Here is a 16,317-nt window from a genome sequence, read left to right on the forward strand (position 1 = left end):
GGAAAAGTGGCAGTGACGTGGCAGCAGCGTGGCACCAATTTGGCGGAGAGTGTGCAACACTCTTCACTGTGCAACTGGGCTTTAATTTTTTTTTTGTCACGTCAGTCAAAAAATGGTACAAAAATACAGAAAAATTAAGACTGGGGGGGTAATAGGTCGCCCGCAAAGGTTGGGTGCGTCATAATTAATTTGGCTATACGTTGGGGGGGGGGGGGGGGGTGTTATGTATTTTCCCTACTTTTTAAAAGAGAAGACTTGTTTAAAAGGAAACTATTTTCCTTTCTTTGAGACAACACAATAGCAATATTTAAGCATAAGTTGATTGAATTTTAATTCGATTAATTTAAAGGTGTAAAATATTCTATTGTTAATGTATGTAGATTGGACCTAAACAATACTTATTATTTTTTTATCAAATTTTGATTTGGATAATTCTAATTCAAATTATTAAATTAATTTTACATATTTAAGACAAAACAAAGTAGAAATTTGATTTCTCTTTGAGATAAAACAATAACAATATTTAAGCATCAGTTGATACTTTGAATTTTAATTCGATTAATTTAAAGGTGTAAAATATTCTATTGTTAATGTATGTAGAGACAATACTTATTATTTTTTATCAATTTTTGATTTGGATAATTCTAATTCAATTTATTAAATTAATTTTACATGTTTAAAATGAAACAAAGTAGAAATTTAATTTTCTATTTAAACAAAGAACTACTATTTTTTAATTTTTGGTAAATATTCTTGGTTTATCTCATCTTACTTGTCATGTTGTCTTTTGCACGATTTTTTAAGGAAACGTCAATTAGAATTAGAATTTGACTAATTTACCTTATTAATTATTTGATCTCCATTTAATATTATTTTTTCTTTTACGACATTAATCTCTTTTCACATTTATTAGAGTAAGGAAAAAAATGAAAAAGTAATTAAATTCTTTCGTTTTAAAATATAAATAAATAAACATAACAAATAAATGACATGGCGGAATAGCAAATACAACAGTTAAATATCTAGATTAGATCTCAGGCTAATATAAGAAAAGAAAGGAAATTGTATGGTTTAACTACTTAACTTTTTGAAGAAAAGCAATAACATGGGGTTCATGTTTTTTGTTGTACAATGATTTCATTTGCTCCCACTAATGGATTGATACACATGTGACAATGAATCCACCATTATTTACTTAATGGGGATACTTTGGGAATTACATGAATATTGTTTAATTTTTTAATATGGGGTGCACGTTTTTTTTTACATTACTTGTTTTTTTAATATGGGGTCCACTTTTTTTTAACATGAGTTTGGTGATGGTGGGGTCTATTTTTTTTTTTTAATATTGCTTGGTGTTTTAGTAATGGGCCCACCCTTTTTTTTTTTGAAAGAGTGACTGACGACGAAGCATGGGTTTTACCCATGCTTCTATATAGTAGTAAAGTAAAATGCTTTGTATTTTGGTGTATTTTAATTTTTCATTCATTTACTGTACTTGAATTAGGTTCATTTGCTTCTCCATAGTGGTTAATTATATTATCATCATTATTCCTTGAAATTATGAGAATTTAAATTATATCCACTCAGTGTACACTCGATTTAATTAAGTGAAATTTTTTCTTTCTAAAATATCAAATAGTCTGATCAAAACTACCATAGTCCAAAGCTCTTACGAAGAAAAATATTTGGTCAGCATGCTCATAAATAAACAACGTGAGAAAAAATCGATTATTGGTTGAAATGTTTAGTCTATTTTGGTTAAAAGCAAGAGGAATATTTGCAGACTACGCAAGTGAGGGAAAAAGTGAAACATGTGATTTATAAGAAAAGGCTTTGGTTCGTTCATTGAAGATGAATTGAACTTGTACCAAAAACTGGGGGAAAAAAATTATAAGTAAAATAAGAGGAGAAAATGGTCAAACATCATGTGGGGGTGGCATTCTTTATGATAATTTTCTATAGTCAAGTTGAATTGCTTGGCTCTCAGTTTCTAATATACTAAGTTTGAACGCCAAAGGGGTATGGGGGGCAGTTTGAGATATTTGTCCATCCTTAATCAAATATTACGAGTTTGAGTTTTCGTACAGTATTTTAATATAAATATAAGGTTAAGAGGATTACGGATTTCTCCTTGCGAAAGTAGAAATCTTGCAACCACAATTTAAATCAATGTTCGTTGGAATTCTCATAAAATAAATGAATTCCCTTATTTTCACAGCCTGTCATTGACACAATAAATGTTTCTGTATAGCTAACCCTAACCGTTGTTTGTTTCTCGCAAGAAATGTTAGCTAGGAAAATCTTAATTTTTTACACACTACTAAAAAATCATTATTTTCCCATTGAAATTTTCCACTGAAAAATGTTCAGTGACTATTTTCATCGAATGTCAAGGGGAAAACCTAAATAGAGTGTTTTCACACGAAAAAATTAGGAAGTTTTCTAGTGTTTCAATGGGAATCTGTTTCCCACCATGCGTTTTCCCAGTGAGTTGGTTCTGTGGGAATGAAGTGGGAAAATCATGTTTTGTAATACAAATCTCCCACTGAATGTCGGGGAGAAAAACCTCTATTTTTAATGGTGGCACCCATAATGAGCTAGTATTTAAGTGAAAGATTAATAACTAACTAGCACCTTTTATTAGTGGACTCGATCCAATAATATTTTCCAAACACTTTTGAAATGGAGAAATTCTTAGTAAGAACCACTCTACCCCTTAGTAGGACTATATACCTAGCGCGAATCTAAATTAATCGGGTCGGTAAGTATCAAATGCTCAATTGTAAGAAAAATTATGCAGTTTCAACTTAGGTTTTCAGGTCAATATAGATCTAACTAGGAATGCAGCCCTACGTTGTGCTGAAAGTTGACAATCAACATTTGTAAAATCTCAGTCAGAAATTTAACTATTTTGGGCAATGTTGGACTTATTTTAGCACTGTCTTTAAATAATTCTTGGTCAATTCCTCACATGATATATTGCTTTCAGAATTGAGTCTCCATTTCCAGAACCATTCTTTGGTCAAATCCTTCATATGACATGTCAGATATTGGTCCCGATTTCCAGTCATTCTCCTCCAAAAACCTGCATGTTAAGGAGTCAATTGGTTCACAACGTGAGATTTTCGGACACGAATTCGAATAAAATCGGGCTAATGCAGATACGAACACTAGATGGAAAATAAAATAAAAAATGAAAGGAATGTTATACAGTGAGAAAATAAAATAAAAAATGAAAGGAATGTTATACAGTGAGAAAATAAAATAAAAAATGAAAGGAATGTTATACAGTGAGGAATAATACAAGATAAAAGGAATTATATAATTTACCTCACAAAAAAAAAAAAAAAAGTAATTAGCGATGGACAACTTCTATCATCAAACAGCAAAATTTTATTTCTAAATCCTATTTAACGATGAATTATCACAAAGACATGTTAACTATTGGTTATTCGACAATAGATTCGACGAATACTAAATAGCTAGTTCCTTTTTTTTTTTTTTTTTGTAGTATAGCATTTTTCACTTTCAGTACTTTTTATCTCCGTTTAATTATTGATATACTTATAGCCTGTTTGGCCAAGATTTTAAAAATAGCTTATTTTAAAAAGTACTTTTGGCTAAAAGCAGTTTGTGTTTGGCCAATTAATTTAAAAAATACTTTTTAGTAGCAATTAGTGTTTGACCAAGCTTTTAAAAAGTGCTTCTATGTATATTTTTCTCAAAAGTATTTTTCAAAAAAGTGCTTTTGGGCAAAAGCTATTTTTTTTAGCTTCTGAAAAACTGTTTCTGCTAATCCCAAAAGCACTTATTTTCTCTCAAAAGCTTGGCCAAACACCTCACTTTTTTTAAATTAAGCACTTATTGAAAAAATAAGTACTTTTAGGGAAAAATAAGCTTGGCCAAACAGGCTATTACTCATATTTCACATTTTATCCCGAATGAAATAATGTACATATTCATGCATAACTTAATGTGGATACTATTTAATGTCGCCAACTGGACATTGTACTGTTAGTTATGTGGGGATTATCTTTTTCTTATGCAATCAAGTAATCGTAGTACGTATTAGTTATGTCAAATTTATTTTTCCTAATATCTCTAACTAAACATCGTGCTTGTATTAGGTTGTCTACATCACACTTTTGGAGTGCGGTCCTTCCCCGGACTCTGCTAACGCAGGATGTTTTGTGCATCGAGCTGCTCAAACATCGTATTATTTGTTTTAACGCGAAATTTTATGATGAGATTTTATTTCCTAATCCATCCAACCAAACGATAGATAAGGAAATGTCCACATACAAGGCAAAGAACAAGATCATATGGTAACCTAAAAAAAAAAAAAAAAAACTTCAACTAGGATTAATCAAAGCTGGAGCTTATACTTAAATTTTTTGTTAAATTTTTAAGGCTACATTTCTACTCTTGGCTAGCAGACTTGGCCGTTATTCAACATGAAGACTAGACAGGATATTATTTGACTAGGAAAAATTATAGGAACATATGTGTGTGTGGAAAGGGAAATGTAACTTAATCAATTAACTAATATCATAAGAAATGAGTTAATTAAGAGCCAATGGGAAATAGATGAGAGGTATTATGTCTCTGATCTTCAAACAAATTGACCGAGTCTTCTTTGAATTGTTGATTAAATATAATATATTATGCCTAAGTTGGAAATAAATTAAACCCCTCATAGCAAATTGCACATGTTACGATTAAAAAAAGAAAAAAAAAAGATGTTACGATCATTTAAAATGTTAGTTGTTTAGGGCGTATACAAATTTCTTGCCGTTTCAATTTGTGTGGCGGTGTTTGACTGGCCATAAAGTTCAAGAAAAGAAAAGAAAGACTTGTAAAAACTTGTAGATTAAAACAAGCTATAGATATGTATAAATCATCTCATTAAAGTTAAAATGAAAAGTTTAAATTTATATTATTTCTAAATAAAAAAGTATAACTTTTTTTTGGGGACAAATTCCCAAGAAAATTATAACACGTAAATTAAGACAGAAGGAATATTCCTTTTGTGACGTTCTGGATGGTTAGATACTACATGTAAGTGAATCGATTTTATAGCAGTAAAACAAAAAAGAAATTGTTAGGATCATGATTTTGTAATCTAACATGGCGATTAATTAAAAATGGCATGAAATAGAAAAGCAGGAGAGTTGAGAATCAATGTTATGCATCCAGGCAATAATACTCGAAGATTATGATAGGGGGTCAAATGAATCTCTTTTCGCCTCTTGCTGGAATTCCGATTTCGAACAGTTTAAATTTTGAATCTGCCTCTAATACATTTACGTATGGTTTTCTAGCTTTTATCATAATTATAAACCACTAATAATGCTAAGTTCTTTTTTTTGCCATTTGGTATCCGAAACCCACTGGCCAAGATTTTCACCAGGTAAAAATGTATGATTTTCCAGCTTTTATCATAATTATAAACCACTAATAATGCTAAGTTCTTTTTTTAACCATTTGGTATCCAAAACCCACTAGCCAAGATTTTCACCAGGTAAAGTGTAAGGGTTCATTCAAGGCAAAACATTTCCTGCCAAAAATCACTCTATCCCATAGCTCGAACCCGAAACATATAATTACAGGAAAATGAATCAAAGTACTTCTCCCACATCTAATACCACCTACACAAAGAAAACCATATACTCTATGCATGTACTATACTATCAATGCTCATGCAGAGAAATCTCATCCAACAACATTTTCATTGGTGTACATCTCATTTGCTATATGACAATTGCCAAGCAAGCTCTTCAGAGTTTTACAACAACATGCATCTGCATCATCACAACAATATTTACAGAGCTATGCAGAAAACCAGAAGATTTTAACCTATTTGGAAGTTAGTCAATCTTCGAAAACCAAGTTGTTACTATCCAGTTTGTACTATACTATCAATGCTCATGCAGAGAAATCTCATCCAACAACATTTTCATTGGTGTACATCTCATTTGCTATATGACAATTGCCAAGCAAGCTCTTCAGAGTTTTACAACAACATGCATCTGCATCATCACAACAATATTTACAGAACTATGCAGAAAACCAGAAGATTTTAACCTATTTGGAAGGTTAGTCAATCTTCGAAAACCAGGTCGTTACAATCCAGTTTGCAACCGCCACATTTCGCGTTTTCTCATCGCTGCACTTAACCCCCCCCCCCCCCCCCCCGGGGCCGCTTTCCCCACGGGTAGCATCTTAGGTGGACACCTTAAGATGCTTGGATCCATGCTCGGGTGCCAGATTTTCAGCAGCAGCTCGCTTTGGTCTCAACTGCAAACCAAAACAAATTAAAAATCATCAAAGGAATCAGAGACCAAGCCAGGATTTGAACCTTATGGATTCTAAATTCTAGGATACCAACATCAGGTGTTAGTAACTAGGTTCTAATCTAATATTGTAAACATTTATAGTGAATTTCTTAATACAAATACAGGGTTTTGCCGAACTGGTACGCAATAGAACAAATATCACAAAGGATTTAACTTATATACATCGACAATGCAAAAAACTTTTACACTATCAGCTTAGCGTATCGTAACCAGATGTAGCAAGTAACTTCCTTATTTTCCAAGTTACTAAACCTACTTTATATGGATAATTATGTGTAGTTATCTTTTCAGTGAGTGTAAAAATTATATACAGTCAGTATATAGAAGTTAAAACTCTTTCACAAATTGCCGAAATATCTATAGTAGAAACGAGAATGAATGTCGAATAAAAATGGATACTGACCTTCTCTTCAGCACGCTGCTCAAGGTGTCGCAGAAGTATATTTTTGGCTTCTGAACAAATAACTGGAAATTCAAATGCAGGTCAATAAGATATATTTAGTTAGAAACAAGATATGTTGAGTTAGAAAAGGATGATGAAGCAACTAAAAGAAAAAAGAAAAGATTAATGATAAAGCATGGGAAAGTAAACCGTCAACGAACTTGCGCATTCCACATACAGATTTGTACTAATAATATGAATGTACTTTAGATGGCTATTCATAGTTATGATACGACTATACATACCAAATGTTGCAACCTAAGAGAAATTGCTTTTTCCTTTTTGGTAATGGGATCTTACATATAGTTACTAACCATATCTAACTAAATTAAGATAACGCCCGCTAGCGCTACTGAGAAAGTAATCTTTTTAGTGCATTTGAAAGCAGTCTCATAGTCGAGTATAGAAATGCAGTAACGGAGCAAGATAATAATGTTATCCGAAAGAACTAAACGACAATTTTCTAAAAATGAAAGGAGATGAACCTGATAAACAGTGACTTGTCTGTGCAAGTTATATTTCTAAAGGTAGCACCAACAAATCTAACAGGAGAAGAATACTTAGATTGCTTTTATTTAAATTCTTACCAAAAATGTTTGCAATATATCTTAGCACACTTAACACTTCCTCACCACAGTTGATTATCACAAACAGGCACTAAAAATCTCGAGGTCTTATTAAAGTTTGTCGAGATCATATCACTCCAAAACTAATTTGTTGCTTGTTCACTTGCACTTTAGCTTCCACCACCAACGCCCCACCCAAAAAAAAAAAAAAAATTACTGGAGTTTCGAATTAAACATATCCATAGCAGAAAAGGGAAGAGCTGCATTATTTGCTTCAAGGACAGGACCCTACCCTATTCTTGAACCCTCAGACGAGCTATATCCTGCCAGAATTTCCTGGAACCGTTTTAGTAATAAAAAGCTTATGCACCTAGCTCGTTGGAAGCCATGAGTCTTATAGCCCAAAATGGTAATAGAGGTTTTAGTAGGTCCTTGCTTAATATACTTATCTATTTATAGTCGATCAAACCTTTCACCTGGCTAACACAGAACAAAGCACCGGCCAGGACTCTCTTTGTTTCGATGAAAGCCTCAACGCTCGCATTCTAGGGGAACTTTTTTGACTATTTACCTTCATCAAAGCCAGAAGCAAAGGGCGAAAACTCCAAAACTAGTAAATAGAGAGTGCTTGATTCTGCATACACATACAATTCATTGCCAATTGGTCATCCTGATTAATCCATACCCAATGGTGTTCTACTCATAAGACTTCCTAATAGTATCTCACGGGATCAATTGACTTGATGAACATCCTATCAACCTCCCCAAACATCCAGATCCAGGCTTGATAAACTTGTCAACATCTAGACAACTACTACTCTTGAAAATGTAGGATACCTAATTCAAAAATGAGTTTAAATTTTATACACCGTCAGTATAAGGAATTCTTTATACTATCAGGTCAGCCTAAGGATATTACAAGCAAGATTTCTCAGCATGAGAGATCTTTACTCTCGAAATAAGACAGGTTACCTACAACAACAGGTAAAGATAACTTAAATTTTTTACATTTGACGGTGTATATCTCACACTCTTAAAAGATATCTTACAAAGCATAGGCTTTTGAGGCACAAACTGTTTTTGAGGTTGCATCATTTCTACAGTAAGCAAACTGAAATTCAAATTCCTCAAGAGATGATTGGCTTAATTTGCATGGCCAACACATAAGGATAAATAGCAGCACTGCAGCAGCAGCAGAGATTAAGTAATTCCATTCAATTGGTTTTTCTGGGGGGGGGGGGGGTTAAGTATTCTAGTAAAATATAGATCTAAAAAAACCCAGAGAGTGAGAGCAACTAATAGATAAATGTAAATTATAGTGTCAAAACATGTCTAAGGAGAAAAAAAAAAAGAATCCTTTTCTTGATTTACCTTGATTTGGTGGTGGAAGAGTCCGATCATGAGTAGGGCGATAAGTCACAGGTGTCATTCTCTGGAAATAGGAAGAACACAGAATTAGATATATATATAAACTTACTAGAATCCTCCAAATTAAGAAAAAAGAAAAAGGAGGATGCACTCCATCTACTAAAAAACCAATATACAAATATTTACCGCCAGGCAACTTCATCATGGAACACTTTTTCTATTGCGAAAAATAATTTTTAAAGAGATTTTTAAGTCCATATGCAGGTTTTTATATCCTTTTGAATATAAAATTGGTTCACTTTACTTATCATGCCATTCAAAGAAACGTACTTCAGGTGAAGAGTGTTTCGTTACAAAGTTACCATACTTTATCATTAGTCACCTTGCATAAGTACAAGTCTGTGGCATTCGCTTAATTGGTACATTAAAAAATTCAGCTTAACAGCAACTCCTTAGGAGAGACATAATGAGTTTCAGTCTATGACTTAGCCACGTAACTTTATCAGCAAACACTCCATTATTTTTACCTTTCTAATTTGTGATAACTACCAGAACGGGGAAAACAAAACGGTAGAGAAAGATGAATTGCTTCGTGAGGCTTGAAATCCGAATGATCAATGGTCAGATCATATTCAAGGAGCCAAGCAGCACAAAGAGAAAAGGTAAGACGGAACTAAAAAACAAAAAGGGAAAAAAGTTGCATCAATTTTTGTATGGTAATACAAGAACCGAGAATGCTTCTTCTTTCCGCTTCTCTTAGAAGTAATATTTCATAATAACAACCTATAGAAACAAGTATCATGTAGCTTTTTTACAGAGTCGTAGAATATTATGGTTTTGGTTTCTGATTCCTCTCGTACATATTTATCAGTCTGAGTTCGGAAGTAAGAGTAACTGACATAGCAGTAACATAAGCAGTGCATACTATTAATCAATGCCATAATAGATCAAAATCTAATACGTGGTTATCATTAAGCTGAGTGTACAATGCATTATGGCAGCATATGCCACGTGGCGGACATTGAGTCCACCCCAGCAAAGAGGGATTGTTTATGCAAAGTCACATAAGCAAACAAATCTAACCGAGATACCCCCAAACCATCAAGAAGACGGCTCAGTTCATATAGATCGTGTTCAATTCTTTTTGTTGTTTTATTTTTCCGCTTAATAATGACCAACGTTGTTGCTTGAGGTAATATGATATCTCTACGTGCATTGAGTATTTGCCAATGCCATCCAAAATCCGCGTTAAATTACTTATAGCATAACTATTCCTCTTTTACAGATTATGCACCATTATGGCAATCCTAGAGCTCATTAACGAATCAAACATCATTACACCAGAAACCAAACAGGCTTAATGCCCTAAATCAGAGTATTCTATGCTAGCTCTAGTAACACGGCGCCACATAAGCATGCAAAAAAACAATCAATCAACTAGATCTCAATCCCAAATTAGCTAGGTTCAGCACTTCAGCCAAATTTTCCAAGAACTCATTTTTTGTGCATAAAACAAACATAGCAAAAAAGGGTCAAACATAAATCAGCAAAAAAAAAACTGTAAAATTCAAAAAGAAACTGAATTGTGAAAAGGGTGTTCACTAAAATCAATCAAGATTGAAGTTATTAACTTTTTTTTTAACAAGAAATATACAAAAACCTATACATTGATTATGTATATCAGCTAAATTGCTCCAAGAATGCATTTTTTGTACATAAAACAAACATTAGCAAAAATGGGTCTTGCATAAATCAGCTAAAAAGACTGTAAAATTCAAATCAAGATTGAATTTTTTAGTTTTTACAAGAAATTGAGAATAAAAAAAAATGCTGTAAAATTCAAAAAGAAATTCAATGAGGAAAAGGGTGTTCAGTAAAATAATCAAGATTGAATTTTTTTACTTTTTACAAGAAATTAAAAGGGTCGAACAACAATCAGCTAAAAAAAACTGTAAAAAAAAATGGGGAAAAGGGTGTTCAGTAAAATAATCAAGATTGAATTTTTTTTATTTTTTACAACAAATTAAGACCAAAAAAAAAAAAAAAGTAAAAATGAAAAGGGTACTTACAGAAGGAGTAGAAGGATCAGAAGGGCGAAGCTGACTAAAATTATGAGGGTCAAAAGAAGGTAAATCACCTAACATTGACCCCATTGGTATAACACCTAAATTGGGAAGAACAACAATGCCACTTTTTTCAATTATTAGCTACAAATGTATACTGTGATGTTGGCAAAAGCTCCTTATTTTGAGCCTGTTTGGATGGGCTTAAAAAAAGCAGTTAAAAAAAAAAAAACATATTGTGTAGGCTAACTTATTTTTTCATTTTTTTGCGCGGATTGCCCTTCGTTTGGGGTGGTCTTTAAATTTTGCCCCTTAAATTTGTGGTCTTTAAATTTTACCCTTTGCTTGAAAAGATGGGTGAATACATGAAATTCTGGGTTCGAATCCCCGCTCAGGCATAAAATAAAAAAATAATTTCGCAAGGCAGGACTGGGGGAGTGTATGCCGGATCCAGCATACAATCTTTAAGAAAAAGTTAAAGTTATGCCGGATCCGGCATAACTAAAAGTTTTCCCCTCAAGGCAAAGTCTGCCCCTTCCAGCACACTTTTAGTTAAACATAACTAAAAGTCTGGCGGAGGGGGCATACAAAATTTAAACTTTGCCTTATAAGGCAAACTTTTAGTTATGCCTTAAGGAAAACTTATGCCTTATGGGGCATACTTTTAGTTATGTTTTATGAGCACACTCTTAGTAAAGGTTTACCTTGAAAAGTTTAAAAAAAAAAATACATATATATGCTTCAAGGCAAAGTTTACCCATAAGGCATAAGTATGCCCCCATTGGCATAAGTTTGGTAATTCCTTAACAAGTTTATGCCGATGGGGGCATACTTTTAATGGGCAAACTTTTATGCCGGATCCGGCATAAACTTGTGAAGTAATTATCAAAGTTATGCCGGAACCGGCATACTTATGCCAAGTCTGCCCATAAGGCATAAGTATGCCGAGTCCGGCATAACTTTGCTAATTCCTTCACAAGTGTATGCCGATGGAGGCATAGCGAAATTTAAACTCTGCCTTGCGATTTTTTTTTTTAAATTTTGACTGTGTGGGGGTTCGAACCTGAAACCCATGGGATTTAGCGAAGGGCAAAATTTAAAGATTTCAAATATGAGGGGCAAAATTTAAAGACCACCCCAAAAGGGCAATTCTGCGAATTGCCCTTATTTTTTTGGGGTTATAAGCTGTTTTCAGCTTATAAGCTGCATTAGATAAGCTAAGTCAAATAGACCCAATTATTTTTTTGGGCTTATTTTAAGCACAAAATGGCTTTAAGTTGGCCAGCCAAACACTCAAAAAAGCTGAAAACAGCTTATAAGTCAATCCAAACGGGCTCTTTATACTCCCTCTTTGCTCTTTTTTTTTTGTTGCTTAAAAGGACATACTCCCTCCGTCCCAATTTATGTGATATAATTTGATTAGGTACAGGGTTTAAAAAAATAAAATTTTTAAAATTTATGACCTAAAATAAGTATAGATATTTGTGTGGCTGTAAATCATTTTATTAAGGGTAAAAAGGGAAATTTTAAGTTAAATTATCTCTAAATATGGAAATAAATCATTTTTTTTAACAAACTAAAAAGAAAAGTGTATTGCATAAATTGGGACAGAAATAGTATTTGATAGGGTTTTTTTCATTTTTGGACCCTCAGCAAAGAATTAATTACGGGTGCTAGGCGGGATATACAAAATCTATACATTGATTATGTGTACTTATACTTGATATACAAAAGGCGTAATACATAAATAGGCCCTTAAACTTGGTCTCAGCTGACAAGTATGTCCTCCAACTTTGAGTGTGCACAAGTAGGCACCTCAACTTGTATCCACTTTGTCAATTGAACACTCCTACTTACAAAATGATCATCTAGACACCTTCAGAATTTATGTGCTACGTCAGCATTTGTGCTTACGTGTTCAACTTTATACAAGTTGGGGTGCCTACTTGTACACGCCCAAAATTGAAGGGCATACTTGACAGCTGAGGCCAAATTTGAGGGTCTATTTATGTATTATGTGTATACAAAACCTATATATTTACTGGCTATTTTATAAATTAAATAACCGAAAGGCATTGAACTTAATTATCTCTCTCTCTCTCTATATATATATATATATATTAACTAGTACTTATAAAAATGTAACCATTCTCCTAACTACCTGATTTGAAGGACATTTACAATGGAGGTGTGTGTGGGGGGGCGGGGGGGGGGGGGACCGAGCCTATAAGGTATGGTTCATGTAAATCAAATAACTTTTGTTGAGACCCTATATTTATATTAAAAAATCTGCAAAATATTTTGCGAATATTTGATTGTGAACCCAGTTATTATTGTATATGAACTTAAAAGCGTTATAGAAAGTAGAAACCCACAAATTTCAAATTTTGAATTTTGCCTCTGAAATTAATATAATAATTACTCTCTCAATTTCAATTTATGTGATGGTGTTCGGATTTCAAGAATCTAATAAATTATTCTTTGGACAAAAAATCAGCCACTATGGGGAACATATAATTTTCTAGGATCATCAAGCAATGTTGTTGTTGTTGTTGATCATCAAGCAATGACCTGTAATAAAGATGTGTGAGTATTTATATTTATCTAGTAGAAGTAGTATTTGTTATAACGTTGATGATTAGATCAATTTACATTTAACCAACTAAACTTTTTATGACAGATGTATGAATCATCAATTTGCATGTAGCAAAAAATGTCTAGCGGGACTTTGCTGTTAAGAGAGATGTCTATCTTGTTACAACGATAGCTAAGGGTATCTAATTGGATCTTGTTGTTACTTTGAGTGTTTGTCTATGTATTTCGCCTATTTATATTTCAAGAAGGGTAAAGGTGTAAATATACCTCTCAACTTTACGATTTAGAGCACATATACCTCTCATTACAAAAGTGGTGCATATATACCTTACCGTTACAAATGGTGCAAATATACTCTTTTCGCTGAAGGGAATTTTTTAAAATCATTTAGGTTATTTTTTAATTAAAAAAATGTCACGTGACTTTAAAAAAAAAGTCTACCTATTTTTTTTTTTAGTAGCCATACTTTTCTAAAGCCACATGGTAATTTTTAAATGGGTAGACTTTTAAAGTCATGTGACATTTTTTTCATTAAAAAAATAACCTAAATGATTTTTTTTTAAATCTCGTCAACGAAAAGGATATATTTGCACCATTTTGTAACAGCAGGGGTATATTTGCACCATTTTATAATAGCAGGGGTATTTATACACTACTTTTATAATGAGGGATATATCTGCTCTAAATCGCAAAGTTGAGGGGTATATTTGCACATTTTTCCTTTAAAGAATTTTATTATTTGAGCCTTCATTAATGAAAAGGCTTAATTATTTTCTTCTACAATGAATTTTCATTTCCAAGTTTTCAATTTTTTATTTCAACTTTTAAGTTCTTGCAGTGTTTTGCCTAACATTTAAGACTTTGAATTAAACTATTCAAATATTTATATTAATAAATAAAGTTTTTGACCAAAAGATTCAAGATACCGTATTGCAAATACATGGCTAATATATTACTAAATTGAAATAACCTAAATCAATAATAAATATTACTAACATATATTAATGTGAAACTAGAGTTTTTATATCTTATAAGAAAGATTTAAGAACAAACAAGATGATTATTAAAGATCTACAAAAAAGAAAGAAAAACTTCATATATAATCATTTCAAATGAAAAAATTTACAATTTTGATTCTTTGAGTAATAAGATGATTATTGAAACGCTTACGAGTTAAAATTTTGTAACACATCAAAAATTCATTTCAAATTTAAAAAAGAAACAGACATAAAAATAGAAAATGAAAGAAAAAATTTAAACCTTATTAATTTTCTAATTTTCGATATGTACCAGAGCTTCTTCGATAAGAAGCGAATTAGCTTTGAGAACCTTCATATCAGCTATGAGAACCTTCATATTTTTTCCTAGCATTTTTGAGATGCTCCCTCTCGTTGTTCCAAGACTTCCAACTGGTTCAGCAAGTTTATCATATCCCCAACTGCTGTAAAGGCTTGAAAAGCTATAACCTTCTTTGCAAGCTGTTCTAGCACCTGCTGTTGCTGAATTAGAGTTTGATGTCGTGGAAGATCGAACTCTCCTAGTTCGTCGTTGGTGTCAAGACTAACTTAGTAGTCAGTTGGCTGCTGCGTAGCAAGATCCAGCAGATGAGGAGTTGTTCCACTATCTTGGACTCCTAAGCCAGGTCAAGCAAGTTGCTGATTTGCGTTTCTATGATGCAAATCGTGCCCTCAAGTTTATCGATAATCCTTTCAATATTTAAATTTCAAATATTAAGTGTCAAATATCAGACTTATCGAAACCATTGGATTGAAATACAGTACTTCTTTGCTGGTGTCTTCTTGATAGTTGATAGGATAATGTTTTCATCTTTGATTGAAATGACATTTGGATCCTTATTATGTTTAAATTTAAAGTGATACGGAGGGAAAAAAAAAGAAGAAGAAGAAGAAGAAGAAGAAGAAGAAGAAGAAGAAGAAGAAGAATGGACTAAGCCTGTTTGGATGGGCTTAGCTAAAAAAAATAAGTTGGATAGTCTAACTTTTTTTTTTTGGCTTATAAGCTGTTTTCAGCTTATAAGCTGCTTTAGATAAGCTAAGTCAAATGGGCTCAATTATTTTTTTGAGCTTATTTTAAGCACAAAATGACTTTAAGCTGGCTAGTCAAACACTTAAAAAAGCTGAAAACAGCTTATAAGTAACTTATAAGCCAATCCAAACGGGCTCTAAATTATATCTGGCTATAGTGGAACTGGAGAAGTGTACAGATAAGAAATTTCGCTCATTCACATGCCAAATTAGTATTGTGCTCCTATTTTATGGAGGAGGGATGCTTTTTCAGAATTTGAATCCCCCGTGTTCAGTTGTTATCGTATTCGTCAAGCTAATAGTTTGTCTTTATTGTAGTATTCTGTATTCTCCTTCACATTATAAATATGAAAAATCAATAGAATGCATCATTATGTCAATGATTTGAATAATAAGAAAGTAACTATAGCAAAAAAAGCGAGATTCAATTTGAATTTGAAAAGGGCGACGAGAGGCACGAGATAGCCAACAACTTAATGAGGGCAATGATAGCTTAGACCCTGTAGCATATGTGATTTCTACGATGGATCGGTCCAATGTGATTGTGAATTTTGGAAATGGATTGGAACTGAAAAAATATCTTTGGGTATTCGATATAGATTCTTGTTGTGCGATCTTACCTTTTTTTTTTTTAAGGCCATAAAATATTAATTTGTAATATATGTAAATTTAAAGTAATATAGTTACTACTGGAGTTGTGGTTGTTTTTTAACATGAAGGCAATAGAACACTAAGGTAAATGAACTATAAAAGTTGGAAATCTTTTAAGTACTTCGTTGTCATATCGTATGTTTTTGGTGCTACACTAACGGCCAACCATTTGTAGTTTGAAAAGATTCATAGCCACACAATGAAATTTCATCTCAAAGCTGAAGGTAT

The 16,317-nt window shown here is 32.6% G+C and overlaps 1 protein-coding gene across 1 annotated transcript; it reads right to left on the reverse strand.

Annotated features, from left to right (window-relative positions):
• Nucleotides 1-5,715: 5,715 nt before the first annotated feature.
• On the reverse strand, nt 5,716-10,987 carry LOC132609913 (DET1- and DDB1-associated protein 1). The gene is made up of 4 exons (XM_060324120.1): nt 10,805-10,987; nt 8,739-8,799; nt 6,763-6,824; nt 5,716-6,300 (listed from the first exon to the last, which is right to left on the reverse strand). Exons 1-4 carry the CDS (start codon nt 10,886-10,888, stop codon nt 6,226-6,228), a joined length of 282 nt encoding a protein of 93 aa, XP_060180103.1. The 5' UTR covers nt 10,889-10,987; the 3' UTR covers nt 5,716-6,225.
• Nucleotides 10,988-16,317: the final 5,330 nt, after the last annotated feature.

The sequence above is a fragment of the Lycium barbarum genome, chromosome 9 (genome assembly GCF_019175385.1).
Source record: "Lycium barbarum isolate Lr01 chromosome 9, ASM1917538v2, whole genome shotgun sequence".
Taxonomy (NCBI): Eukaryota; Viridiplantae; Streptophyta; class Magnoliopsida; order Solanales; family Solanaceae; genus Lycium; species Lycium barbarum.

Excerpts from the sequence above, each read along its gene's own strand:
- LOC132609913 (XM_060324120.1), bottom strand. The coding sequence starts at position 10,888 with ATGGGGTCAATGTTAGGTGATTTACCTTCTTTTGACCCTCATAATTTT. Across the intron at positions 6,825-8,738 it reads TCTTCCACCACCAAATCAAG|TTATTTGTTCAGAAGCCAAA; the intron begins GTAAATCAAGAA and ends TTGAATTTCCAG. Across the intron at positions 6,301-6,762 it reads AGCAGCGTGCTGAAGAGAAG|TTGAGACCAAAGCGAGCTGC; the intron begins GTCAGTATCCAT and ends TTTGGTTTGCAG.